This window comes from Biomphalaria glabrata, chromosome 8, assembly GCF_947242115.1.
Source record: "Biomphalaria glabrata chromosome 8, xgBioGlab47.1, whole genome shotgun sequence".
NCBI lineage: Eukaryota > Metazoa > Mollusca > Gastropoda > Planorbidae > Biomphalaria > Biomphalaria glabrata.
This window is the reverse complement of record NC_074718.1, coordinates 12,316,940-12,344,937: the sequence shown is the minus strand read 5'-3', so window position 1 is coordinate 12,344,937 and position 27,998 is coordinate 12,316,940. Positions and strand designations below refer to the sequence as shown.

The 27,998-nt window shown below is 31.7% G+C and overlaps 1 protein-coding gene across 4 annotated transcripts; it reads right to left on the bottom strand.

Annotated features, from left to right (window-relative positions):
- Positions 1 to 71: 71 nt before the first annotated feature.
- LOC106070061 (uncharacterized) lies at positions 72 to 26,362 on the bottom strand. Of its 4 annotated transcripts, none has more exons than XM_056038064.1 (21): positions 26,241 to 26,362; positions 24,373 to 24,702; positions 22,104 to 22,212; positions 21,185 to 21,301; positions 20,847 to 20,908; positions 20,260 to 20,409; positions 17,116 to 17,229; positions 16,754 to 16,834; positions 16,129 to 16,231; positions 15,533 to 15,606; positions 13,155 to 13,219; positions 12,618 to 12,769; positions 12,461 to 12,492; positions 11,601 to 11,700; positions 10,675 to 10,838; positions 9,152 to 9,329; positions 7,977 to 8,116; positions 7,065 to 7,159; positions 6,751 to 6,829; positions 5,467 to 5,575; positions 72 to 4,076 (listed from the first exon to the last, which is right to left on the bottom strand). In XM_056038064.1, the coding sequence occupies exons 2-21, from the start codon at positions 24,652 to 24,654 to the stop codon at positions 3,937 to 3,939; spliced, it is 2,346 nt and encodes a 781-aa protein (XP_055894039.1). In that variant the 5' UTR covers positions 24,655 to 24,702; positions 26,241 to 26,362; the 3' UTR covers positions 72 to 3,936. The 4 variants fall into 4 exon arrangements, with proteins under 4 accessions (XP_055894039.1, XP_013085343.2, XP_013085341.2 ...); XM_013229889.2 differs by lacking the exon at positions 26,241 to 26,362 and adding an exon at positions 25,933 to 25,968; XM_013229887.2 differs by lacking the exon at positions 26,241 to 26,362 and adding an exon at positions 25,861 to 25,963.
- Positions 26,363 to 27,998: the final 1,636 nt, after the last annotated feature.

Sequence of the window (27,998 nt, the reverse complement as noted above, 5' to 3'; positions counted from 1 at the left end):
GTGTAGGACACATCAAGCAAAAGTAAAATGAATGTACACTTATAAATAATGAAACAAATATGAATCATAAATAAGAAGAATAACTGATTTCTTTTTATTTAGTATTGAATATAGCTGAGTAAATAATACATGTATACCTAGTCCATCTTGGTTATTTTAACAGATTTTAGAAGATGTATACATGTAGCCCATATAATATACATAAGTATACATAGTGCTTATATAATATACATAAGTATACATAGGGCTTATATAATATAGAAATTGTTTTTTAAATACCAACAATGTATGATTAGTCTGATAGAATTCAAGAGCAATAACTACTGACACCAAACATTGTAGGATTGAAATGTCACACAGTAAGAAAAAACTCAATCATACAACCCGATTTATGACCAGATGACACTTTGACCAAAGGTATGAGGAAATGACTTCATAAATCTCCACCAAAGAAACAGATTTTTTTCTACTGGAACGACTTCTTTTTTTGTTTTGTAAAAAATTATACCTTGATGCATATTTTGATGAAAGTATTTTTAATTTCTTTTTTTAAAATATAAAATTAATTTAAAACATAGATGTCACTTATTAAAATCTTTACCTGATACAATGGCTTAGCTCAACTGTTGAAAAATAATTGGCCCCACTGATAAAAGAAACACAATTCTGTGTTCAAAATGTGAAGAAATAATGCAAGTAGCAAAATTATAAAAATGGGATCACAATTCAATACACAAACACTTTATGCTCACACCATTAGCTTCAATGCTTAAACTATTCAGCTTAAAAACACTACAATTAACTTCTGAATGTTTCAAAGTGATATATATTGCAGTAGAAAACCTAATAATAGTTTGATTCATAAAAATATATATTTAATATCTTGGTGCTGGTTTAAAAACTCTCAAACTGTTTCCTAGTATCATAATAAACTAAATGAAGGGCAACATAAATAATAAAATATTACATGTTACTTGGTCTGAAAATAAACTGATTTCTTAAATAATCTTTATCAGTGATTTTACAAAAACTCTTCCAATGTTGTCATGCAAAACAAATTGGAGAACTAATTTCTATCAGTTTAAAAGAAATGAAACAAAAAAAATCACTTAGAATTAATTGCACACAAAATTGTGTTGATAATGTTTGCTAGTAGAGATGAAATACAATGGATGACTAAAAAAAAATGTTTTAAAGTATTTAAATGTAAACAAAATGTTACAAAAGATTTTTCAGTTCATTTTATCTTTTTAAAATTGATTAGATATCAAATTAAGTACAAATGCATATTTGTTACAGTCATCTCATGTTCTGTTAATCTAAATCTGTGCAACATTCTGTAAATAATTACATAAAACAAATAAGACTGAAATATCTTTCAAAACTTAAACTTAGTTTTGATTTTTTTTAAACATGTAGTTTAAAGTTTAGTTTTTTAATTTTTTAGAGAGTATCCGGCTCAAGGTAATTAATGCTACAATTAAAACTGTTTAACATATATTTTTTTTTAAATATTATGTATTATATAATATATTATATATAATAATATTAATTACAAAATCATTCTTTATTCTCAGTTTCCAAACCATATTTAATTTACAGTGAGCATGAATGTAAAATGAACAATTAAATGATAGAATTGCACAATATAAAAATGTAAACAATATCAAAATGTTTTATTTAAAATAGGAAGAACTTGTAATTTGATTTGCATAAAAATAATATTTTTTAAAAATATGTAAGTATAGTAGAATGGTCCCTATAAATAAAACCTCTTACAAAAGCATTACACAAAAATTGAGAATCAATGAATAAAAAACTTGCTATTGAAGAGCGCATGTAATAACATGTTCCAAGATATGTGGTGTGACTAGATAAGATTAACAATAAAGTCAGAAACTGGGGATACGATGGACGGAGAGCACAGCTTTGGCTACCTTATCTTATCTTATAAAATACAGACATTACTTCAAAAAAGAAGATGATTACGTCCTACGCATCATGCATCTAGTCATGCATGTTAACCAATGACTTAAATTCTGCCAAGTCACTGGTTTTCCTGGCTGGCTCAGGCAACCCATTCCATGCTCTAATAGCACTAGGGAAGAAGGAGTATTTGTACTAATTTGTCCTAGCATATGGAAAGAGGAATGTGCCTTGACACTCTACACTTTATATCCAGGTGCCTCATTATAAAAATGAAACTGAAAATGCCAACAACTTGAGAATAGCATTTCAGAATAAATTTTTTACTGCTTGTATCCTATAATGATTGATTTACGCAAAAAAAAAAAAATTTCAATATAATAATAACACTAGTTGGAATACCAATTTTACAAATGCAATGTTCACACATGCATAGATTAAAAGGATTATTTAGTCTTAAGGGAGGCTGAGTTGTAGTAACAAACAAATTGTAGATCAGAAATTATTTTTTTGTTTAAATTACTGTACAGAAAGTTTTTGTATAGTTCTGTGAAATATTAAACAAATAGAAACATATTATGCATAAGTATAACAACAAACATGAATATCTTTGCAAAAAAGATTTAAAATAAGAGTTGTATATGTTGACCTTGTATGTCTCTCTTCTTAGCATACTTCAAGCAATAACATACTTACACACTTACACATGGCACATGCTAATGTAAAAGTAACCTTAACATTTTCAAAGTTGGTTTTGGCTAGTCTTAAGAGAAAAATATATCCTATTGAGGTCACAGTACTGGCATTAACTTTTAAAGCTTCTTGAAACCATGAAATGAGAAGATTTAAGTGTAACTTTAAGATGAAAATAACATTTTATTGTATACATTTCAAAAACAAATAATTTTGCGTTATGGAAAACATTTTTGTCCACAACAATTTGCATTTAAAATATTCATGAGTAGTTTGAGAGAGGTGTGCAGGACTTTGAATCAGACAAGCGATTTTGAAAGAAATTATTATTTGTGAATTGAGAATATCTATTTATATGAGATTATAAACCACAGATTGATAGAATCACACATAATCTTCAAATAATAATATCAATAGAAGGATATGAAATCCCTCAGCAAATTCAAAATAGTTTCAAAATTATAATTATATTAATATGCAAGTTTCGTTGTTCTTTTAATTTTTCAAAAAAACTTTATGAAAAAAATTACTTACAAACATAATCATTACTAAAAACATATTTCAGAATTTCAGATGTGTTCTTAGAATAACATAATATGAACAATGCTATGTACATAAATTAATTACATAAAACTGTTCCAGAACAAAAAAAAGTAATTATTTGTATGAAAGCATCAGTCATCAGGAAGATTCTTTTGATACACTGGCCAGACAAGATCTCAAATGAGGAACTGTGGCAAAGAAAAAAACAACAGCCCATTGAAATAGATATCCTTCAAAGACGCTGGAGATAGCTAGGTCCTACCCTTCGTAAACCTGCATCCAACATTACAAGGCAAGCCCTCACCTGGAACCCTCAATAAAAGAGGAAGAGGGAATGGCTCAGGAGTGCATGATGCTGCGATTTGAAGCAGATGGGCTAGACAAAGGGACAGTTGGGGAGACTCGCCCAGAACTGAGACGCCTGGAGGAAGCTGGTTGGTGGCCTATTCGCCAGCTGGAACCACAGGCAGAAGAAAGAAGAAGAAAGAAAAATCACACTTCAACAACTATTAGTCAAGGGTGTAAATGTTGTCTCTCAATCTCAAAAGTAAAGGAGCTATGGATATATAATTAAAATGTTTTCTTTAGGCATGGTAAAAAAAAAAGCTAAAAAGCAATATATAGTTAGCTAATTTAGCTATTATCTATTAAAAAATAATTGTTTACATGACTTCTGATAATACAATACGCTGAATACAATACTGACCATAAAATAGCATAACAATTCAACAATATTTACATCATAACACTGTGCTGCACTTATCATCAGAAGAGTCATCGCATAGTCATGTTGAGTGGGGTTGACGTGGTATTGGTGTTGCTAGCAACATCGCTGCGACAAAGGGCATGCTCGGGGGTCAACATGAAGAAGTACATACCCATCAAGAGGATGTAGATAAAAACAACAATGAAACCTAGAGGGCAGGATGGAATAAATGAATATCCTTTAACAAAACTCGTATCATGAGATGAGATAAACATTAGTGATTTATGAAACTGAAATTTAGTGAATAAATGAATATCCATTAAAAAAAACTTGCATCCTGAGATAAAATATTACTTAATATCAATTAGTGATTTATGAAACAGAAATTTATTAATTTAAACAACTGAAATTTAGATCCTGAAATTTTAATCATTACATCAACAGGAATTCACTTTTTTTTATAAAGGAGCTAAAGAAGTATTGGCTTGTGCTTGACATTGTGCAACTTGAGTTTCAGTAATTGTTTGTTTGATTAAACTATCTATCTTGACTTACAGTTTTCATCTAATATAGAAAGCATTCAGAGAAAAAAGACTAAAAAAAATTGTCAGAATCTTATCTACTTCTTGAAAGTTCTCATATAAAATGTTATCCATGCCACAGAGAAAAGGTCCCTAATTATGATGGGTGTTACATGTAGTTTGTATGCCTGTAAATCCCCTCCCAAAACAACCTTTTTATAGGGAGCTGTGTGCAGGATAGCACTCTCAGGAAGGTTAAATCCAGAGGGTTACAAAAAAAACAACTTAAAAGGTCACTCTAGAAAAATTAGATTAACATTCACTGAAGGGAAATGCTAGGTTTGATTGCTCATGAAGTCACGAGTGTCTAAGTTTCAAGATATGAGGCAAGGAGATCAGCCATCCATTAACAACGCAGATCCTAAAAATAGCTAAGAAAATAAGCAGGCATTTCTGTGGCAGACCAAACCTACCCAGGCCATGGATGTGGCCAACTTTCTAAAGCAAGGATTCGACTCAATAGCCATCTTGGAGCTCATGAGAAATATGAAGTGTGCTATGTTCTAATATGAAGAAGAAGCTATAGATATAATGTGTTATATAAAGACACTATATATAATGTGTTATATAAAGACACAAACTCAATGGCTGGTAAATCCTATCAGTTGAGCCTTGTAGCTTGAACTTACACACATACATTTTGTGGAAATTAATTATTCCTTCTATTTCTACATGATCTATGTTAATGGCGAGTGCCCTTTGTCAGTGCCAGAGATAAACACCCAAAGAGGCAAATTTTATTTATTATTAAATATATTCAAGGCCTTTTGTTTAAGACAAAGAAAACATTTTCAATTAATCTGGAAAGTACTTAAGCCATGTGACTTAATAGGAGCCCAATTCATAAAGCACTGGTGGTTTATGTTCAATGTGTGAGTATTATTCGTGTTCGCATGTATATTGTCATTGTAATAGTTGTAATTCTGAAGTGGACCAATGTAGTCAAACTGAATTTCCATTTGTGATATTAACAAAAATAATTTTCACTCCAGTAATGATAATTTACATAAGACTAACCTTGAAAGTAATCACTTTTCCCGTCTTGAAAAATGTAATTGATGATAACTACAGAGAATATAACAGCCCACAGGTGAATGTCATTGAAGACAACATAAAATCCCATCGGCTGCAAAGAAAAGAGAAGATACACATGTGCAAATATTTAACATTTCAGTTAAACAGTAATATGGCATCGATGATTTGTTATATAGTAAATATGAACAAGTAGGGCAATACAGGTCCATCTGTTAAATGGTTCTTAAATATTTTAAAAGGGTCTCTATAAAGTAGTTTATTAACCCTTACAGAGATTGTTTTTTTTTTTTTTATGTTTTTGAAGTTCCTTCAGAAATTAAGATTATTACATCCAAATTCAAATCTCCTGCAGGGTTGGCGGAAGATGGAAGCAGGCAGGGTTCAAACTCAGAATGATTATGGCAACAATCCAAAGAGCATACCACACAACCAGACATTTTTTAATGTAGGAACTGTCATGAAGTATACATTTCCAGATTCAACCAGTAAGTTTTTTTTAACTGATTCTAAACTTAGTCAAACTAAGGAATTGTTTGGATGCATCCAATGTCTTTTTAGACATAGGCATAACTGTATACTTTACAGACAGAAAGATTTCTTTCATTTAAATATATTCCTAGTATTCAATCAAATGTCTAAATTACTTTATTTGTCAAAAAAAAAAAAAAAGCAGTGATGTGAATTCCAATTACACCCATACTATCTAGTCTAAAATAACAATATAAACATACAAACACTTTGTAATAACCAGGTTTCTAGTTTGAAAACTAATATTATTAGTTTGAAAACATAATCATAATCATGTTAGTACATCTTGAGATTCATGATGTATGTTTTAAACTTCTTTCATTGAAAAGTTCTAAGTTAAGTTCTGGTATAATGTTATTGTTTTTTCTCATCTCAAAAGTAACACTGGAAGGTTCAAATAAACTTAATTTAAATTAACTATGCAGTGATTTCCAAATCAAGCAGTTGTTCTACAGTCAGCATATCATGTAGAGAGATTGGAGCTGATTCAGTATGCAGATTTGAAAGACAAAGTTTTGTTATGTTGCCAAAAGCAATTAATTATCTTTCACAAAAATGTTATGATGTTCTGCTGTTTCTGATTTGGAAGGTATTCACTCTTACAAGTATATAAAGTAAATGCAAATTGCTCAATTAAATAACTTAGAAAATCAATCCAACTATATAATAATTGTTGTTTCTCTCATCGTATAGTCAACAAAAAAACAACATTTTGATTGGATTTATTGGCTTACTCACATAAATTAGATTGACTAGAACAAGAAGTGGAATTTGAACCAGACAAACTTGAATAGCTGTTGAACATCCAATTTCAATTCTGGGAAGAAAGAAAAAACAAAGATAAAAAAGACAATTATTGGTAAAAGAGAATCCATCGCAATGTTTTTTTTTTAAAGAATTTATAGCATTTATTACAATACAAGTCTAAAAAGTACTGAGCCCAGATTGTGTTCAAAGGCTTGATAAAGTTTTTTTTTAGTTTCATAGCAGATCAAAACTGTTTGGTTTAAAGAGAAAAAAATGAAAGAGAAACCAGCTAGCGGCCTACTCACCCAAGATTGACATTATTTTGTAAAGCAAACTGAACTCCATTGACAACCTCTGGAAGTTCAGCCACCAGAGACAACATGGTGACTCCAATGAAATACTGAATAAAAATAATATCTTGTTAATTTCAGACATTCCTTCAAGAAGAAGGTAATTACATCCTATGTGTATCTATGTGTTTATCTAGCTGTGCATGGTAATTAGACTTCAACTCTGCTAAGTCATTTCTTTCAACTTTATTTTAAATCTGTGATTTTAGAAATACCCCAGAAACAACGTCAATTTGAATCTGAATATTTTTTTTTTTTAATTACATGGTAATTTTGACCAAAATTGTTGTTTCTGCAATTTAAAGGTTTTATTAACATGACTTAGCAGAGGATGTATTCAACTTTTGTTTTGACATAATGCAATCGAGTTTTATCTTATGACCATCATCAAATAAAACAAGATAAGGCTGTGCAGCCATATCTTGAGACCCTCATAAAGACCTTCCAGTAGGGAACTGTACCAGGGAAAAGGAAAGGCAAACAAACAAAAATTTGTGAGAAGAAGATAGCATCAAAGAAAGGATGAACTGTCACTGAGAGAGATTCTAATCCTGGCAAAAGAGAGAAATGGAGAGATACAGTCAACAGATCATACATGGTGCCCTAATGGTCCAACAGACCAGGGAACAGATAATAATCTTTCAGTAAAAAAAGTATGATCTTCAGATGATACAAATTAGAAACTTGGGGATAGAAAGTTCTATCATATGTCAGGGAAAATGGCTATACAAAATATGATTACTATCAAAAGCAAAATTTTAATGGAAATTTATATCTCTGGCCAATCTTTTCCTTTGCTAACTGGTTATTACAAAGAATCATTCTAAATGATAAGACCATGTATACTGTTTTGCTAACAATATTTACTTCAGAGATTCCAGAAAGTTCTAGAAGAGGTTGGATATTTTCAGAGATCAGGTCTGCACATAGTGCAATGGCCACAGCACAAAGCAAGAGGATAATCGTACTTTTTAACCTTGACCACTGGGCATCAGAGTGACCTCCTCCTGGAAATAGAATAAAATACACAATAAATTTTTTGGTTCTCACCAATGTAATAGAAAGTGTAAAGAGTAAACTTATATAGTTACCAGAAACAATCGAAAAGTCTAAGTTAGTTTTGAATTTACAGTTACATAAACTTAATATGGAAATATTGTCAAAATCTAAAATGTTTTATACAAGAGTAAAAAAAATTAACAAAAGATCGTCTCTCGAGACGTAAAATGCCACAGAAAAAACATTCAATTGCATTTGGTTGAGGATTTCATGATTTTTGTTGCCAAAAAAATATTTTAAAATGTGTTTATCATCTAGGTTTTTTTATTTTTCAAAGTAAATAAAATCTATCTGTTAATGGTAATGGCATATATTTCATTCTCTGGAGTAATAATTTAAATTGAAAAAAAGGTAAAGGAAGAGTACATCTTAGCTGTAATTTATAATTGAACATTATTTCTATGAAACATTCACACCAGTGGTATTAACCTTGTTGAATAAAATATATTTTCTTATTCAAGCCAGCAATTTTTTATTTTCAAAAAAGGTTCTAATAAATGAAAAAAGTAAGCATGCAAATTTAAGTCTATCAACAAAATGTTTTGTAATGCTAACAATAAAAAAAAGTATATTTATGATTGGCAATTTTCAACTGATTTTAAGTATATCTATAAATGATTAAATTTGCATAATTATTCTTTCCTTTAAATTTAAATATGATGTTTGAATATTATACATTTTTAAATAGTATTAAATTATAGAAAAATCCTTTTTAGAAAAGGTTTCATTGCCTAGAAAATCACATTTGGTGACATATTTTAACTACAAAAAATAATATCAAACATAACACAGTATAGAACTGAAACTTAAATTGGTCAGAAATTTACATTTTAAAACCTGGAATAAATAAAACAAACACTTTATGGTGCAGACTTTGGTGACATATATTTAGCTGCTGTGGTTGAGCGCAATACATTGACTTAAGAGACAGATTTACTTAAGTATCACCATTTCCTGAACAGATACAGAAATGTAAAAGTTACCATTTAGAGCATTTTCTTCTTTCAGCTCCCGCTCAAACTCTTCAAAAACAAACTCTGAGTGAGTCTTCATGGTAAACAGCAGACCAATTAAGTAAGCCAGAGGCAGAATGATTGAGATTACATACACCAGAGGTCTAATGTGTTTATTGTACAGAGACCTATCACCATGGAGACCAAGCTAAAAAAAAAAAAAAAAAAAAAAAAAAAAAAAAAAAAAAAAAAAAGAGCAAAATATATCCATTTGTAACTATACATACTTCCACCATTCCCTAAAAATATATATATAAAGCTTAATTGGCTAAATACTAGACTAAACATAATCTATCAGAACTAAAGTTTGCATTACAGGTATCCTCCAAAGTTTTCATACTCAAACTGGTGTTTTAGATTTTATTAGTTAACTTTATGGGTTCAACTATAAGAAAGCAGAAAAAAGTAAACAAGTTAAGTCCAATTGTTATGAACATAATAATAACAGAGTCGAAAACCATGTCCGCTTAGTATGGCTTTAATACACTGAATGACTACACAACACACTTGGATTTGCATAGTCTTTAAAAAGGACCCTTTTTGAAGCACTGATTGCATGTCACTTCCCTTGCAGGGCATTGAGAGCGGGGATGCTTAATCCGGCCGCAAAAGTAACACTTGCTAGCTAATGCATTTACTTCATGTGTGTGTGAATTGCTTGCACTCTTTGGAATCGTTACATTTGGCGAGGGTGTGGTCAAAAGAATTGGTGAGAGTCGTTGCCACGCAGTTAGTTTCCTACTGTGATGATTCATACTGTAATGAGTGCTGATAAGCATGTTCTAGTAAGCGAGCCTCCTCGAAGGTGTCCTTTAAACTCAAAACAGTCTTTTCAAGTAGGCGTTTTTGAATGCTGTTGGACACTAGTCCATTGATAAACAAATCTCTAATAGCCTCTTCTTGGTGTTGTTCAGCAGTCACTGCTTTGAAGTTGCAATCTTTGGATAGAATTCTTAATTTCTGCATGTAGGCGTCTATTGTTTGACCTTGCTCTTGTTTGCAAGTAGCTAACCTGTGCCTAGCAAACACCTCATTCTTTGGTTGTATGTAGATGCCGTTTAGAGTCTGGATTGCTTCATCAAATGTCTCTTTATCAAGTATCATTTGGTATACAACAGGAGAGATATAGTTTATCAGTAGTTTCCTAGTATCCAGATTATCTACTAATACTACTGATACAAAGTTTTTAAAAGTTTCATACCAGTGCTGTCAATGCACTGATGCTTGAGGTGCTGTGGGCTCTATGTCAAACTTTTCTGGCCGAAATATCCTATCCATTTCGAAATTCTTACAAATTCTGATTCAGTGTATTAAATTGTTATGAACATACTAAATAATATCAGAGTCGAAAACCATGTCTGCTTAGTATGGCTTTAATACACTGAATGACTAAACAACACACATTTCATGAACACATTCTTACGGACAAGTTACAATCACATGTAAACACAAGAACGACAACCGATACAGCATATAATTTTCATAACACCTACCAATGACTGCTCACATTGTTGACACAGGAATCCAACTGAGTCATTCAGTGACGTTATGTATGCCTTTTCTGGTGGCTGAATTGTGAACTCTTCATAGATGCGTTCACAGCCTAAACATCTCAAGCTGCCAAACACTTTGGAGAAAATGGTTGGAGCAAAAACACCTGCAAAATAAAATAAAAGCATCTTTATAGGTTTTAAGGTTTTGTTAAATTTAAGCAGTTTAGCAAAAGGAAAATAAAAACCAAGATTTCTGGTTTAAAATTTTTTAAATCCCTGGCTGGTATGTAATGGAGCCCTATAATTATATAAAGATATGAAACATACTGTAACAATTAATTTAGATAGTTTTCTATTTGCATTTTGTTAAGAAAATTAAGAGAGGTTTGACACATAAATTGTGGGATTGTTTATTTTGCTTTTTTTTCACTGCCATGGTGACGATGATGTAAAGGTAAAAAACATGAAACAGGAATAGATTGGAAGTTAGCTGATAGAATAGTGTCATATTATGCAATCAAGGTTTATTCAGTAGGAGTTTTTCAGACTTAGTTATTTTGTACTGACACAGATTCCCTTTATTGATGCATAAAATGTTTCAATCACATACAGTCTTTCTCAACTAGTTTATTCTTGATCCATGCTTGTGTTCTACTTGAAGTTTGTTGTTACCTCCACTTTAGCCTGGTCAACACTCTACACAGGACACAGTGAAAGGTCTTAACAAATCTAATTCAATTAAAGTTAATAAAAACTTTGTATTGTTAAACTAATAGTTCACTGTTTACATTTTCTAAGTAAATAACATGAAATTTGGTCCTAAAAGCATAATTTATTTTGCATTTCACAAATTTAGTTTGAAGTAATATTTTTAGAGATACAAAAAACTTATATGGCATTAAAAAAAAAAAGAAAAACAAACAAACCTAAGACTGCCACAAAGAGAAGTGAAGAGCTGATGTTGGCAGACTTGGGATTAAACTTTTGAGTTCTATACTTGATGCCACCTGTCACCATAGACATTCCCTGAAGAAATATTATAAGATTGTCACACTTTATTGAAATACAAGCCAGTCACAGAATATATATTCTAAAATAAATAATATTATAAAATACCGGTAGTGAAATTAAGAACAGCACAGAGATATGTTTGTAATCTTTAGGATATGTTAAAATGTATCTAATGAATATGTACATTATTTAGATTGTCTTGTTACATTGACCTATCCTTCTCCAGCATCTCTGAAGGATATCTACTTCAATGGATAGGTCACACCCTTCACAAGCCTGCATCAAACATAACAAGGCAAGCCCTAACCTGGAATCCCCCAAGGAAAGAGGAAGAGGGGATGGCCCAGGAATACATGGTGCCGTGATTTGGAAGCAATGCCAAGCAAATGGGCAAGATGTGTGGACAGTTAGAGAGACTTGCCCAGAACCAAGACGCCTGTAGGAAGCTGGTTGGTAGCCTATGCCACAGGCAGAGATGAGTTTATATTGAGCTTTGTATCATTCAGATATTGTTCACGTTTTCAAACATTGTATGTTTGTCAAACTTTGTACAATATTTTTCAACTGTTAATTACATTCAATGTCCCAAAGAGTGAATACAAATTTGCTAAAATCATTTGTGATCCATCATGACATTACATTTTTATATAACAAACACATAATCATCATCATCACCATTTAAATTATGATTTGCTTCATGGGAATGGAGTGCCACAAAATTTTAAGTATATTCTAATTTTATTTATTTATTAAATAGTAAAACATATGAACTTACCGGAATAAATAAAATACTGCATAATATAGCACCTAGAAGACACAAGAGAAAAATGTGTCATTTTAGTAAAATATTTACAATTCTTATGCAGAACAATATTTTTTAATTGATTTTTTTTAAACAAGTGAATTACTCTGAATGTAAAAAAAAACTTCACCTGTCAGAGATGATTTAACAAGCTCTTGATAACATTCCTGGCCAGTGTCACTTCCTTTCTTCAACATAATGATAAATAAAATCACTTCCACCATGGAACCAAAAGTGGCATTTAAAATGGCTCCAACTGCAAAACTGCTTTGGGCTGAGATACTTCATAACGAAATCATTCACATAAATAAATATTTTGCATGGCATACATTTGAAATTAATTATAGAAAAAAAAAGAAATGATTCTCAAACAGGGATTTCCATTGAGAACAAGAGAACATTAGTTTAATGATAAGCAAAAAAATAATTAATTATCAAAAAAACTTTCTTCCATTAAGCTTATTGTTGTTTTTTTTATATTTGACTTATTAAATGAAACATTTATCAAATATGATATTAACTTTATACAGATGAAGCTTCAACTAAATTATTATTTGTAAAAATTAAAAAACTAAAACTTTCCTTCCTCTTGTTTTAATTTTATACTAGTAATTCAGAAGAACATTTTATAATGATGACATAATTGCAGACAAGTGATTTTAATTACCTGGTAATTGCCATCCCAATGTAGTATGTCAGAGGAATAATGGCCAAAACACTCAGAATACATTTCTGATTATTGGAAAGAAAACAAACCAAGATCAGAAGTATAATGACATTTACTTAAAACAAAACAAAACAAAAAAAAGCAAAATATAAAAATACTTTTTAAAAGAACAAAGCTTATGGTATGCATAACTGTATCAATTAGTTTAGATGTCATGTAATTAAATTTGTAATAGATCTAGACTAACAAAAAAAAATCATTTATAATTTTTTTTTTTTTAAAGGGGGGACAACCTGAATTTAAATTTGTGAGCTAAAGCCTTCTCAGGCTTCTCAAGCCAACACCACTCTGCTAGAGAAGAGCTTATGGTTGTATAATTATCTAATGTTTCATTTTGTTTTCCCTAAGACTCAGGCAACAACCTAAGAAAAGGGACTAATTCAGCTCCTACCACCACTTCAGTGAAGTGCAAGTTCTTTCCCTTATTCAAGATACCAAACAAAATAATTGATTACCATCAGCTAATCAACTAATAGGTTAATTTTTAGCGGCCCCCGAAAGGGAAAAAGACGCTATTAGTTTTGTGCGAAATGTCTGTCCGTCTGACCGTCTGTCCCGTTTAGATCTCGTAAACTAGAAAAGATATTGAAAATCCGACATCACAATATTTTAGACCATTTAAAGTTCTGATGCAACGGCTACTTTTTTTTTTCTGAAAGCGAAAAATCTAATTTTTAAAATCAGTTATGCAAGCAGTTTTTTAAAGAAAAAAAGCTAATTAGTATGCATTATAAGTTAGACCTAACTTAAAACGAATAGTAATCTTATAAACTTTATTTTCTTGAACTTTTTATTTTTTTTGCGATTTTTTTTTTTGATTTTTTTTATTTTTTTTTTTATTTATTTTTTTTTTTATTTATTTTTTTAGGATTCGAATAAGAGATTGAGCCTTTTCAAAACAATAAAATTATTTATAAGACTTCAGTTAGGCCTGGAGAGGCGCGTTAGTTGAGTGGTAAAGCACTTGTCTTCAGAACCGAGGTGTACCGGGTTCGAATCCTGGTGAAGACTGGGATATTCAACTTCGGAATCCTTGGGCGCCTCTGAATCTACCTAGCTCTAATGGGTACCTGACATTAGTTGGGGAAAAGTATAAGCGGTTGGTCGTTGTGCTGGCTACATGACACCCTCGCTAATCGTAGGCCACAAAATCAGATGAACTTTACATCATCTGTCCTATAGACCACAAGGTCTAAAAGGGGAACTAGTTAGGCCAGGTTCACATCTAACTTTACATTCACTTTCACCTATCCTTTGATCTGCGGGACCGTTGGGGCACTACACAAGATCTGTTAACCTTTTTTTCTCCATTCTTATCTCTCATTTGTCTTTGATATAGTTTCATTTGCATGTTCTTTCTGAAAATATTGAAGCCTGCCTGGATGGACCTTTTCGGGGGCCGATTTTGAGTTTGTGTTTCCACACAAACTTTTTTTTTGTAACCTTGTTTTTTATTGTTGTTGTCAGGTAAAAGAAATAATTATGCAAAATTTCAGCTTGATCCGAGACTGTGTGTGGGAGCAATAACATGTATAAACCTTTTACAAGACAGAGTGAGTTGATATTAGCTTTGTAAAAAAAACAAGTTATTGACATTGATGATATGAGTATCTGGAATGATTTCCCTTGACAAGGGAGTGGTGTACTATTAAGTGTCAAATGTGTTAAGAATGTGTATGTAAATAAATTTACACATGAATCTGGCATTAAAGCATTGGCCTTGTTTATTGTTATCAAGTGTATCATTTATAGTTAACACAAGTAAAGTAAAAAAATACTAATAGCTAATATTGAATGAAATTGCATCAATTATTTTGAATGATATGTAATACATTTTTAGTAGAACTAACAATAATAAATTTGTGCGATTAGAAATGTTTTTATCAATTGTTTTTGTTTAGCACAACTTTCATGCTAATGGTATACTCAGTGTTCTTTCAAGAAAATAAACTGCTCAAGTCTAAATTCAAAGCTGCTCAAGTCTAAATTCAAAGCTGCTCAAGTCTAAATTCAAACTCAAGCCTAAACAACAGCTACTCAAGTACAATAAAAAATTTGAGTGAACGACCTTATTCTCTTCACTTAACCAAGTACATTTTATGTATAAAACAAAATTAATTAATATCAACAAACTAATAAAATATTTTTTTTTATTGATTCATATCATCAACAAGGAATAATTGTGCAAATTTTTAACTAGATCCAAGAATGGGAAGTGGGATAAATAATATGTAAAAGCTATCACCCAGACAGACAGACAGACAGATGAAGTGAGTTAAAAATAAGCTTAGTGAATAAAAAAGATTTAAATGACTTACTGGGACAGCCCCAATCACTGAATTGTCAACTGCATAGCCCAGAATAATAGAGAGAATAACAAAAATGAGCAAATCTAAGAAGATTGTTAAGAATACAATTGAAAAAGTGTACAATTTGTAAAAAATATAGCATTACCTATTTTTCTAGCTCCTTAATTAAAAAGTATAGTTATCTATTTAAAAAAAAGGTCTATTAAAGTTATGAAGTAAAGAATAGTGGATGAAGTTAAATTTGGATAGAGGAAGGTGGCTATAGAAATATAGAATCAGATGACCTTTACATCACCTGCCCTATAGATCCCAAGATCTGAAAGGGAACTTTACTTTTGTAGAGTAGAATGACATTAATAGCTCCAAACATATACTAGAATATTACATTACCAGGACATAACCAACCACTTTACTGTACCCACTTCAAATTATAAAAAGATATAGAAATGTTTTAAAAATAAATGTGTAATCAATTTATTTTTACTGAAAAATAAAAAGGAAAAAAATCTAATATCTATCAAGGTTACATTCTATTGCATCTTATTTAAAATACTGTTTTCTTGAAAAAGTTAAATATTTAGTAAAACAAATGTTGAAAAGGATACTGGCTAAAATAATGTTGACGCCATCAACTGTGTACTTGTAGTAATAAAAGTTGACACTCTGGTGAGAGTACATTATGATCTCACTTATCTGGCCAGTACCATCCTGTCAATGCGAAGCAGAAGTCACAAAATTTAGTGCCTATTATTTCAATTCTATGAATACAAATGAAGATTTAAACAATGACTGTATGTTACTCTAAAAATAAGAATAAAAAGTAAACATTAAATATTAATATAAAAAAACATGAACAATAATGGAAAATTTTTATTTTCAATGGAACTCATTCACCAATCGTAAACAAACAGCATTTAGCCATGTGGTGCTCTATCTCTTCTATATAATTTACGATCTCATGTTTAATTCATGATGGTTGTCACGTGACAGTTTTTTCCGTTGTTCTATCAATAAGATCACGTGACTAAATGTTGTTTGTTTACGATTGGTGAATGAGGTCCATTGAGCTTTGAAAAAAAGATATCTTCTTCTTCTTCTTCTAACCAGCTTTATTGCTGCTGAGCTGTGAGCTCTTTTGCAGACTGTGCCAAAAAAAAAAAAAGTGTGCTGTTTGAAAAAAAGATATAAAAACAAGACTAATTTGTATACAAAAAAACATATTGTACTCACCACATTTGTGGCACCATAGCTTCCAGTTTGCACTTCATTTGGGGGCAGATATAAAATTTTTGTAATGACTTTGCTGTTAAGCTAAATAAAAAAAAAAGATTATTTATTCATAGATAAAATTAAAAAAAAAAAAATGTTCTGCTCGTAATTTATTTCTGTCTTTAAAAGTTCAATCAAAATACAGTAAAACATCTTGGGGTGAAACAAATTTATAACAAACATTGAGTACATTATATCAAAAACAGTTATCTAAATACTGTACACAAATATTAATGGTACAAGACTAATGACAATAAGAAAAAAAAGTTCATCCCCTTTTTTAAATGTCTATCCTAAAAAAACATTCATAGTTTTTAATTTACCTTGGCTGTAGGAATGGATATAACAAAAAACCAGTTAATGAGCCAAACAACTGAATGAACTGTGAATAAAACTGGTATCCCAAGAAGCAGCCAAACATAGGATGCAGCACTGTCCTAATGATTAAATTAGATTAGAAGTCAGTACTGCAACATTTAAATAGGCAAAAGATAATAATTCAAATATCAAAAAGTTAATGAAATTTGTGTCATTTTTTTTTACAAAGCTTAATTAAAGTTGTTTGTCTATTTACATTTGTTTTTTTATATTATTATTATTATTACTTGTACTTTTCCAACTATCAAACTTTGTTTTTTGTTATTTTAATAACTTAAAGGTGATAACATTTTCAAGTACTCTTAAAACAAAAGTCAGTTACATGTGATGACTTCTAAAAGTGTCCATCTCAAATAATTAGAAATGAGTAAAGTAATGAAGAATTTAATTGAAATGTAATAATTTGTTTATTTGGATTATGCTATTTATGCTTATAGAAAAATGAAAATTTGATTTAAATCATTTAATAAGTGTGACAAGTCAAAAACTCGCTGTCAGAGTCACTCAATTTTATCACAGCATTAATTATTATTTTTCATCATTTGTCTATTTTATTTTTAATTATTTCCCCATCCTACCTCCAATTTCTTCACCCGCCCCACCTTTCCTCTCTACCAGGCTAGACTTAGTCCACCACCTTGGAGAAAATTAGGCCAGTCCTTTCATTTATCTGCCCTTGACCGGGGCAAAGATAGACACGTTCTCTTTAGTCTTATCCGCGGATGTCCGCCGCGATTGACCCCCCCCCCTTGGGTGGAATGTAGGTCACTCTTCCCCCCACGTCTCTCTTTGATCTAAGAGATTACACGGGTCAATACACCGCGTGGTACTCCAAGGTGTGACGCTTGTCGGACTTCACCCACGTGTAAGCTAATTCTTAGCCTAGGACGTTTCCTGTGTCCGCCCACATTTCCCAGGCACATATAAGTAGATTCAAATCAAGCCAGACCCTTTCACTCCTCTATCGCTGTCGATCGAGTCTGGACTATATCATTTATTCTCCCTCCTAGAGGAATACCTGGTGGTAAGCCGAACTTAATCACAAGTTCCATCTTAATTACTCTGTGTATATTTCCATTGGATTTTATCATGTGTATTTTGCTTAGTTCATTTATATTTAATTAGTGCATTGTGTATTTCTCACTGGCGTAAGTAGAAAACATAAACATGTGCTATGTATATATTTTAGTATTGCATTAATCTATTAATGCTACGTTGCTCAATTGATCATTGATGCAACCATGTATATATTTGTACACCTTATTTTATTTCCTTTATCTCGGTTGATCGCCTTGATGATTTTACTATCGCACTAATACTGCGCTTAGAAAGGAGATATGAATTATCTCCCCTGTAATGAATTATCTCCCCTTTACTCATTTAACTCTAATGAGAGTTGCGCCGCTTGAACGGACACACCATTCAAGCGCGCTCCATTGTTCTCGACCCACGGTCATATGTAAACAATCATCTGGGTCGCTGACCACCGCCCAATTCAACCCCCCCCCCCTTTTTCTTTCTCTATCCACCTGTGTTGTTTATTTGAGATTATTATTTCCCCTTCTATGTACATTTTTATATTGGTATTTCCCCTTTTATGTACATTTATATAATGCTACTATCTGCCATCTATTTTCCAAATCCCATTTGTCATCATCTCCTCATTGTGCTCTAAAGCAATTTCACCAATCTGACGAATGCACCTCAGTCGAGGGCATCGATAAGATGTATGAGAGACATGTCCTAACTTGTCTTTATTTATCCGCAGCCTCCCTCAGGTGTCTGCCTATTTACCTACTGGCCTATCTAGGTGCTTAGTGCTAATCAGCGCTGCACTTGCCTAGTTGCTACCAAGAATCACCTATTGCCTATTTATCGGATTACTTACCTGCCTATCTATTTATTTGCTATTTGCTGTTCAGTGTCTAAACGACGCTACTCAACTCTGCTACTTGGCGCTATCGGCATTGCCCGCCTATTCGACAGCCCACCTGTCATCTTATTAGGTGCGACGTCCCTATGGACTCAGGTCTGTGCGAGACGTCATAGCTACGCCAACCCTCTGCAACTCACTGGACATATCCTGTCAACTACGCTGCCCACGGCAGATCAGCTCTGCCCGCAGTAACCTTGTGCCCACGGTAGCCGGCCACCCGCCCTACTGTGCCCACTACCGATACTAGAACTTGGGATTGAGACTCCACAAGAACTATATCACCGGCGTCCCTCTATCCGCTAGAGCGCCACCTCCAGCTGCAGAACCTCAAGCCAGGACACAGCCAGCTGCGACATCAACAGGACAACCAGCTAAGTCAGAGGACAAAGTGACATACTCTCTAATTAGGTGCAAGAGTGATGATTAAACATATTATTCACTAGAGATAGATGCAAACCCTCCCCCTTTTATTCTTATATGTATATTTATGTAAATAAATATTCTTTTATTTTAACTTTTGTATCTATCTTTCATTGCTTCGTCTCATTGCGTGTCTGCTCCCGATTCATATGCTGATAAGTGGGGGTGTGATAGCATTAAAAATAATCATCCCCTAGACATTAAACGCGCCAAACACACGTCACATTTCCCCACCTGTCACAATAAGCAAAGAAAGAATAGTTAGCTACTAACTACTTATTTAAACCAAACTTTCTCTCAGATAAGCCAATATAATACAAACTGTCCATTATAATCAATAAAAATAACATGAAGTGTCTTTAAAAATAGAACTTCAAAATAAAAAGATGATAATGTTTTAATAACTCATTTTAGAAGAACTTAAATATAAACCAAAGTTCATTCCTATAATGATTTTATACAATAATGCTACAAGGATTTCTAAAGAAAAAAAAATTCAGATAATTTATCTAACTTCTTTAATGACAGTGTCAAGAGCTGAATATAAACCTAGAATAAAGAAAAGCAGTTATATGTTTATAACAAATCTAAAATGCAAAATTTCTGTTCTGCATTTAACTTTCGAGACAATTAAACTGACAGAACCTAAGCTCAAAAGGAAACTTGGCCACTATTATGGAACCTAAAAGAAAAATTCTTTGCCTCTCAAGCAACAGTAAGCAATAAAGTTTACCCAAAATCCCCAACAAGTTTTCTTCTTCTTCTTGTGGTTATCAGAGCTGTACAAAAGAGATTGCTTCTCCTTCAAGCCATTCTTTTTACCATTACTGTGGCTGCTGGCTGCATTATAAAAGGTCAAGATGGGTTGTTCAACTGTTTGAACCTGAAGACAGTAAAACAGCATCAGAGTAAATAAGTCTCATGAGACAAACATAGAATCCTTTAAGACAGAATCCTCAAAAACCAAAAAGCATAACCCAGTGTCAATATGTTAGTATAACTGGCCTCAAATGAAGTGTACTATTGCAATATTTTTGTTTAAAATAGTTTTGCTACATCAGAAAATAGAAAATGTACTAAAAACTAATTTTCATTCATCTGGCTACAACACAATTTTTTTTATATCTTCTCTTTTCAATATATTTTACAAGGTTGGCGTAATCATGTGAAACACTGCACTCATCCTTAATCTTTGGAATTGAAGACGTTGCCATTCGATAAGATTTTTTTCAAGCAACATCATTATACTTGTCATAATATTAAAATGCATCCACTAATAACAGACTAACAGGAAAATATTTTAATATCATATATACATACCTGGTATACAAGTTTGCCAAATGGCCAGAAGAAATAGTCAGCCATTCGCCAACAAAACTTTCCTGCAAGTAAAAGAAAAATGCATATAAAGCTATATATTTATATATTTCATACTTATTTTAAAAAATGCTTGTTTTAATTGTATACATTTATAATGTGCTCCATAGAATGCTATGTTGCAGAACAAGTTTTTTCTTATAATAATAAGGCTTGTCTTTGAATCCGAAGATTAATGAGGATTTTTTTCTAATAATGTAATATTTAACACATGAATAAATTTAATAATGTTTTGAACAAGCTTTTTGTCAATGAAACATTACCTAGATAACTCTGCTTACCATATGAAAGCCCTATAACTGTTGCTCCCATAATGATTCCAATGATTACATACACTAGGGCTAACCACCATCCAAAAAGTAAGGTGTAGATAATGTTGAATGGACCAAATGTTGACACTAGGAATATAAATCATAATGTGAAACATTAGCTTTTAGTTGTTGTGTTTTAGGATCAGTATTGAAATATAGTAGAATTAATTTGGCTGAAGTAATTTTTTTCAATTTTTAGCTATCCCTATAAATATAGATGCTAATGTCTTTGTGCTACCTGTCTAGTATGTTTATATCTCGGATCGTAAAAGTGATGTATTTAAACAAATCAAAAGGTTCACCAGTTATTTCATATCAGAAGCATATGTAGAGCTTTGTTAAGTTTATATAGCCTAAAACATGATCTTTCAAGCCAATTTTTTAAAATCCATTTTGTATTATGTGTACATATACTTTATATGTAGTTTAGATACATTTTCACCAGCTGTCCTTGATCTAAAAGAGCAACAAAACAAATCTTCAAAAGATCCTCTTTTTCCTTCTACCAAGGGTGGTTAATGTAAACAAAGTTCTGCTATTGGTCAATATAAGATCACTGTCATGAGTGACATTTAGTTTGTGCATGTGATAATGCATAAGTGCAACAGACATGCACAGGCCATCTTTAAATTTGTGTATAGTTTTGAAATTAATAGAAAAAATCAAAGAACAATAAAGGATTTTATTTTGTTTTTATTAGTAGACTTAAGCTAACAATCTTTCCGATATGTATATTTTTTTTTTTTTACATATTTCTGTTGATTTTTTTAAAAATGAATTTACTAAAAACTAATAACGAATACTTTAAAGTTCATTAAAAAAAATAATAAACTAGCCAAGATTAATACTTGTTTTCTTCTAGAGTATGTGTGATAGTAAAGTTACCCACCTTTAGCATCTTTTAACTTATTGATATCAGAATATAAATCTTGAATGATCTCAGAACGAGCTTCCAGTGGACGAGATGTTACATGACCTTTCCACTTTTTAAGCCCAAACTGGGAAAAAAAGAGTTTAAATGCACTAATGTCACAGCTAAATTATTTAAAATGTAATTATAATGTTGTGAAGTATTTATATTGAAGATTTTTTTTTTTTTAAAAACTGATTAAATTTTTAAGAGACATTGTAGTAAAACATTATATACGTTTTATTTATGTCGATCTTGGGTGGATTTCATTTTATAGGGATAATCCGACTTTCAAGATCATCTTGTCTATTCAAGTGTAAGAAAAAGATAACATTATTTGACCCACTTTGGGATTCCAGAAAAAATAAAAATAGTTTATAATTTAGTAAAGCCAAAAGTATACAAAAAAGATAAAACATAAAAATTAACTGGGGCTCAAAAATTTTAGTGCCAAGTATAAAATGACAACAATGATCTTTGTTTAAATTTACATAAAACTTACTGATTTTGCAAAAGATTTAATTCTTTACTTATTCATGACCCTGTATATTTATTACTATCAAATAAAGGATTGTCTTCATCAAGGCCAAATATAATTTAAAAAATAAAGTTATAAAGGGTAATCTGCTTATTTATGATGTTGCATTAATGTGGCTTTATTTACATTTGCACCATCATCAGGGCAAATTACTGGGGCAAATAGTGCAACACATGCCAAATATAGAAACCAGATTCTGATGACTAATGATTGTTACAGTTCCTGAACTGGAAAACTGTCAGCACTTGATAACCTATCCACATTCCAGGTTTGATAACTGTGTCTTTTAAAATGATAAGTTTTGTTTGCACTAGATTTGAATTTTCTACTTTTTTTTATCTCTTTACTTAAAAAATATATACAAAAACAAACAAAAACAAAACATATAATTTTTTTTTCTAATCACTGTTGATTTTTTTAAACTTTAAGGTATAAGAGAGAAGTAATGGAAAAACAACCCTTTTGTTTTAATACATACATATAGATCTTGCTTGTAGAAATTTTACTTAAAACTTTCATTGTAATTGGGGATTTTTATTCTAGCATCAAATAAATAAATAATATTTTATAAACTAATCTGTTATGCTAAAATAAACCCAGTTAAATATACATTTTCTTTAAATGCTATTTTTTTTAATAGGCAATTTTGTTCCCATATGCAGTTTCTTGTCACTTTCACTGGTACTACTGAAGGAAATGATTGTTTTGTAGGAAGCCAAAATCAAATTTGAGAAGTCTCATAGGTTTTTATGGTTTTTGAATAGCTTGTCTTATTCAGTTCTTTATTGGAAATGTTTTGGCTGGGCCAATCATTATTTGTTGAATTAGAACTAGAGGTTAGAGTTATAATACATCTTAGGGTGCTCTAGTGAAGAGACTGATATGTATGTGTATTGACTGAGGTATTGAATAAAATGTTCTAGTTTGGTGGTCTTCTTGATAGTAAAGTAGTTCTCCTGTCAGACTTTGTGGTCTATAGGGCAGATGATGTAAAGGTCATCTGTTTCTGTGGCCTAAGGTTAAAGAGGGTGTCATGCGGCCAGCACAACGACCAACCGCCTTTACTTTTCCAGAACTAATGTCAGGTTGGGTGGACTCAGAGGCGCCCAGAGATCTCGAAATTAAAAATCCCAGTTTTCACCAAGTTTCAAACCCGAGACCCCGGTTCGGAAGTCAAACACTTTACCGCTCAGTCACAGTGCCTCCCCCTTTAATTATAGGAAGAGAACTATTTATACTACATACCATTAAGCGGACATTGCACAGTTTTCAGTGACAAGAAAAGGTGTGAAGAAATGTATTGTTCAAATAGAGATAATTATTATATAGCTCAATATTACAAATATAACTAACATATTATGTCTTTGGGTTCACAATTGAGAAATGGATTCATTCAACAAATAATGACTAGAATTTATAATTGCACCAAAAAGTTGACATGTAAAAAAATTCTAAAACTTCTTATCTGATATCAATTCAAAAATACATTTGCACCCTTACCCTAACTGCCAGTATATGTATTAATACTGAATTTAGATGTTTTTAGTATAATAGATTTTTTCTTTAAATAAATAAGCTAACATTTATGCTTGTATAAATATTGTTGTTTGAATTGATAACAGAAAGAATATTTCCCAACAATTATTATAATATTTTATCATAATTTAGCTCATAGAAATTATTGTAGCTTAAAATTGCAATAACAATTACCTTATAATTGTTTGATATCCTGTTTGCTTCAATTGAATTCTCAGCAAATTCTGTGGAGCTTTTCTGCAATGTATTTTTCCGTGACCGTAAGGATGTTGTCAAATGCTCATGGGTTTGGTCCTCAATGACAATGGCAGGCATATTTTTATCAAGGCAGAATGACACCTTATCATCAGACAAGCCATCCGGCAAATGTAAACTTGATTTTCTTGGAGCTGAACATTCTGGTAATTGCTCTGCCTTGTGTGTACCAGTTTGCTCCGTAATCTCAATGTCTGACATTTTTTAATGTTCCAACACTGTTTAAATGTCTCTTCAATGACTTATCATCTATACATAAGATTTTGTTTTAAAAAGTTATAAAATGATACCTATAGTAATATAAACATATTAGACAATTTATTGATGTACTACTATCAGAAACGCACTGAATCAAGCTCAAATGCGAGGGTATATTCTACTTTTAAGAACTAAACGATGCCTGCTGAACTCATGATATATCTACTTTTTGTGGTCATTAAAATATTTCCTTCTTTAATTATTTTAATTTTATGAAGAACAATTGCAATATGTGTTATTTTTATTGCCATAGTCTGTCAATCTATCAGAATGAAATATATCTCACATCATGGTAATAATTCTGTAAAGCTATAGGCCTACTTGAGAAGCTTTAAATTCAAATTCTGTTTTGTCCGAATTGTTCATTAAAGCGCTCCTTTGAATTCTGTCAAGCCTATTTGATCATGAGTTACATATATAACAAGAGAAGAGTAAAATTTCATATCAACGTATTTATGACTAAAGGGGGGTCTTGTAAATTAAATCACAAATAGGCTACTATTATAAGTATAAAGGGGACTAATTCAACCTCTACCACCACATCAGGGAAATACAATTTCATTCCCTTAACTAAATTATTATAATTGATTCTTGCATGGTTTGTCAGGTAAAAGAAATAACCATGTTAAATTTCAGTTTAATCCGAAATAGGGTGTGGGAGAAATAACGTGTACAGAATATTTAATCTAGAATCAATCTTAACTTAGACTCTAGAATAACCTAACTAGATTCTAGTCTGTTAGAGTCTAGATTTAGATCTACTCACTCTATTATACTCTATACTTATATTATGTCTACATAACTATAAATTATAATGATTTATGATCATTATAAACTTAAGACACTGACTCCGACATACATGATTATAATAACTAAGACATAAAAGTCTAAGACGTTCATACATAGATCAAATTATTTTATTATATTATTATTATCTAGATCTATAATTACTATAGTCTATATTTATAATATTATACTAATTATTAATAAATTGTAGATAAATTATAATTATAAATTAATTAAATTAATATTAATCATAATTCAGCAGTGATAATCCAGAATTAGAATAGTTTAATTTAGATATAGTTATTATAGACTAGATTCTAGAGTAGAAGTCTACTAAAAGTAGTAATGTGAAACTGTTTTAACTATAAAATAATCCTAATAGGTCAGTTTTACTGATCCGAACTCTAGATTCTAGATAAATAGAAAAATAAATACTACTAAACGAGCCTTTTTGTATATATGTTATGTCATATGACTAGATAGTCACATGCACTTTAACCTTTAACCTCAAAAGGGTACACTACTTTAAAAAAAGTACCTGGATGACCGATCCTAGCTCGGTTAAATAATTTCCTAAGTCATTTTGGGAATATTTTTGTAATTACGAAAATGAACGATCATATAAATACTACTAATCTGAAGAGTTACATTTAGTGTTCTGTTAGTTCTAAATGTAATTATACATGGCGATTAAATATAAAGTCTCTTAAGTCCTTCTATAGTCTAGACAAACAACAGCTCACATCCGTCTTATAGTTTTACAATCCATTTTTTGTGTAAAACTATTGTAGGTCTACTATTACTGGCTTAGAAGAAAGTCTTTGCAGTGTAACTTCTTAGATGGTTGCGTTCAAACATTTCATTATGGAATTAGTATACATTCATTATGTCTTTAGTACGAAACATCAAGTGACGCAAATCTCTACGTTATAGGATAAAACAGGCACTTTGTGACAAAGTAAAATGGCTCATTTTTTCTTAATAGACTTAAATCATGGCATTAGTTTTCTAAAGAAACGTTTCCATGGGACACCTCTGTTACGCCAAACAATATGCTCGTTACCCATACGGGATACGTGCCCTGCCCAGCCTGACGGTTGGACTATAAGAAGTTCATACCATCCATCCATCCCAGTGGTGCTACAGCCCGTGGAGGGATATGGCCTGCTTATACACATCCCTCGATCCATTCAGATCTCAACTGGGCCTTCCATCTCCAAGCCCTAACCCCAAGCTTTTTACCGAGGTGTATAGTTAAATAAAAAGAGGCTGCAGCGTACGCAAACTCGTTGGCCGCTGGCTAGATATCATGTTCAGTGTGAGCACGTAAGGCGTAGAGAAGCTGTGTTATGACCATTTCCTTTGTTTTGGTACGGGACAGTAGACACAAAGCACGAACTTATGGTAATAATTCAACAGCAAAAAAAATAATAATAAGGCTTGTCTTCGATTCCTAAGATTAATGAGGATTGCAGTATTTCCCGTGGCTACGCAGCCCCTGCTGTGACCTACAAATTTTGCCACATCCAGGGCAAGCATAACCATTGTCAAACAGTGGTCGATTAAGATTTTCTTTTCGCGTCTGCCTCTGTTCTCGGCAGCAGATTTTCTTTGGTCTCAAATGTGTATCCGGGGCTTTGAATAGAGGTAATTCTTTAAGTCCGTCAGTTACGCTGGACAGAGCGGTATCCTGTATGGAAGACGAATCTCAGACGAACGCATGCCAAAGGCAGTCTTTTTTTGGTGAGCTAAAAAAGTGGACGACGTAATACCGAAACGCTTAAAAGACAGGCGCCAACTTGCTTTAGCTGAAATAGAACAGCTGAAGGTCACCAGCAAAATAAACAACAAAGTACAAGGTATCTACACCGCTCTAGGCAATTCAAGTGTTATCAATTTATAAAGCCTTCAAAACACAATAACTAATCGTACATTGGCACATTTAATTTCATTACTTCTCTTTCATAGTTCTATAATAAATCAATCTACAGTAAGATGGTGTGCAAATGTTTAATTAGGTCTATTGATCCTTGAGAACTCGTTCTTGTTTGCAAAGAAATATTTTAGTGTACTGCGGTAAGCCTAGTGATGTAGGCAGCGTTTTTCCCGTTCACGTCACGGAAAATTTTCATTCATAAAACATTCTAGCCAAAATTAATTTTTCGATAATGAGGCATTTTCAAACCGATATAACGGTCGACCTCGAGTTTTCCCGATGTGGCCAATGAGTTGAGAATTTTTTTCTCACTATTATGCACATACCGTGAACTTTTAAAGGGAAACTCCGATAGTTTTTCAAATTTTAGTTATTGACATATTTAAATTCTGCGTAAAAAGTTGTAATAGTAAACATTATATCATTTTTTATTTAAATGCTCGGAAAATTTTATATTTAATAAATTAGACAGAAAATTCTCCACGCCCCCCAAAAAACGGGGTTCTGCGAGATGTTTGTAGTTTTTAAAAACGTGACGTCACAAGGGTGCTGGCTAAATATAGAT

Excerpts from the sequence above, each read along its gene's own strand:
- LOC106070061 (XM_056038064.1), bottom strand. The coding sequence starts at position 24,654 with ATGTCAGACATTGAGATTACGGAGCAAACTGGTACACACAAGGCAGAG. Across the intron at positions 20,410-20,846 it reads TTGGCAAACTTGTATACCAG|GTTCAAACAGTTGAACAACC; the intron begins GTATGTATATAT and ends TACTGTCTTCAG. Across the intron at positions 16,232-16,753 it reads GCTATGGTGCCACAAATGTG|GATGGTACTGGCCAGATAAG; the intron begins GTGAGTACAATA and ends TCGCATTGACAG.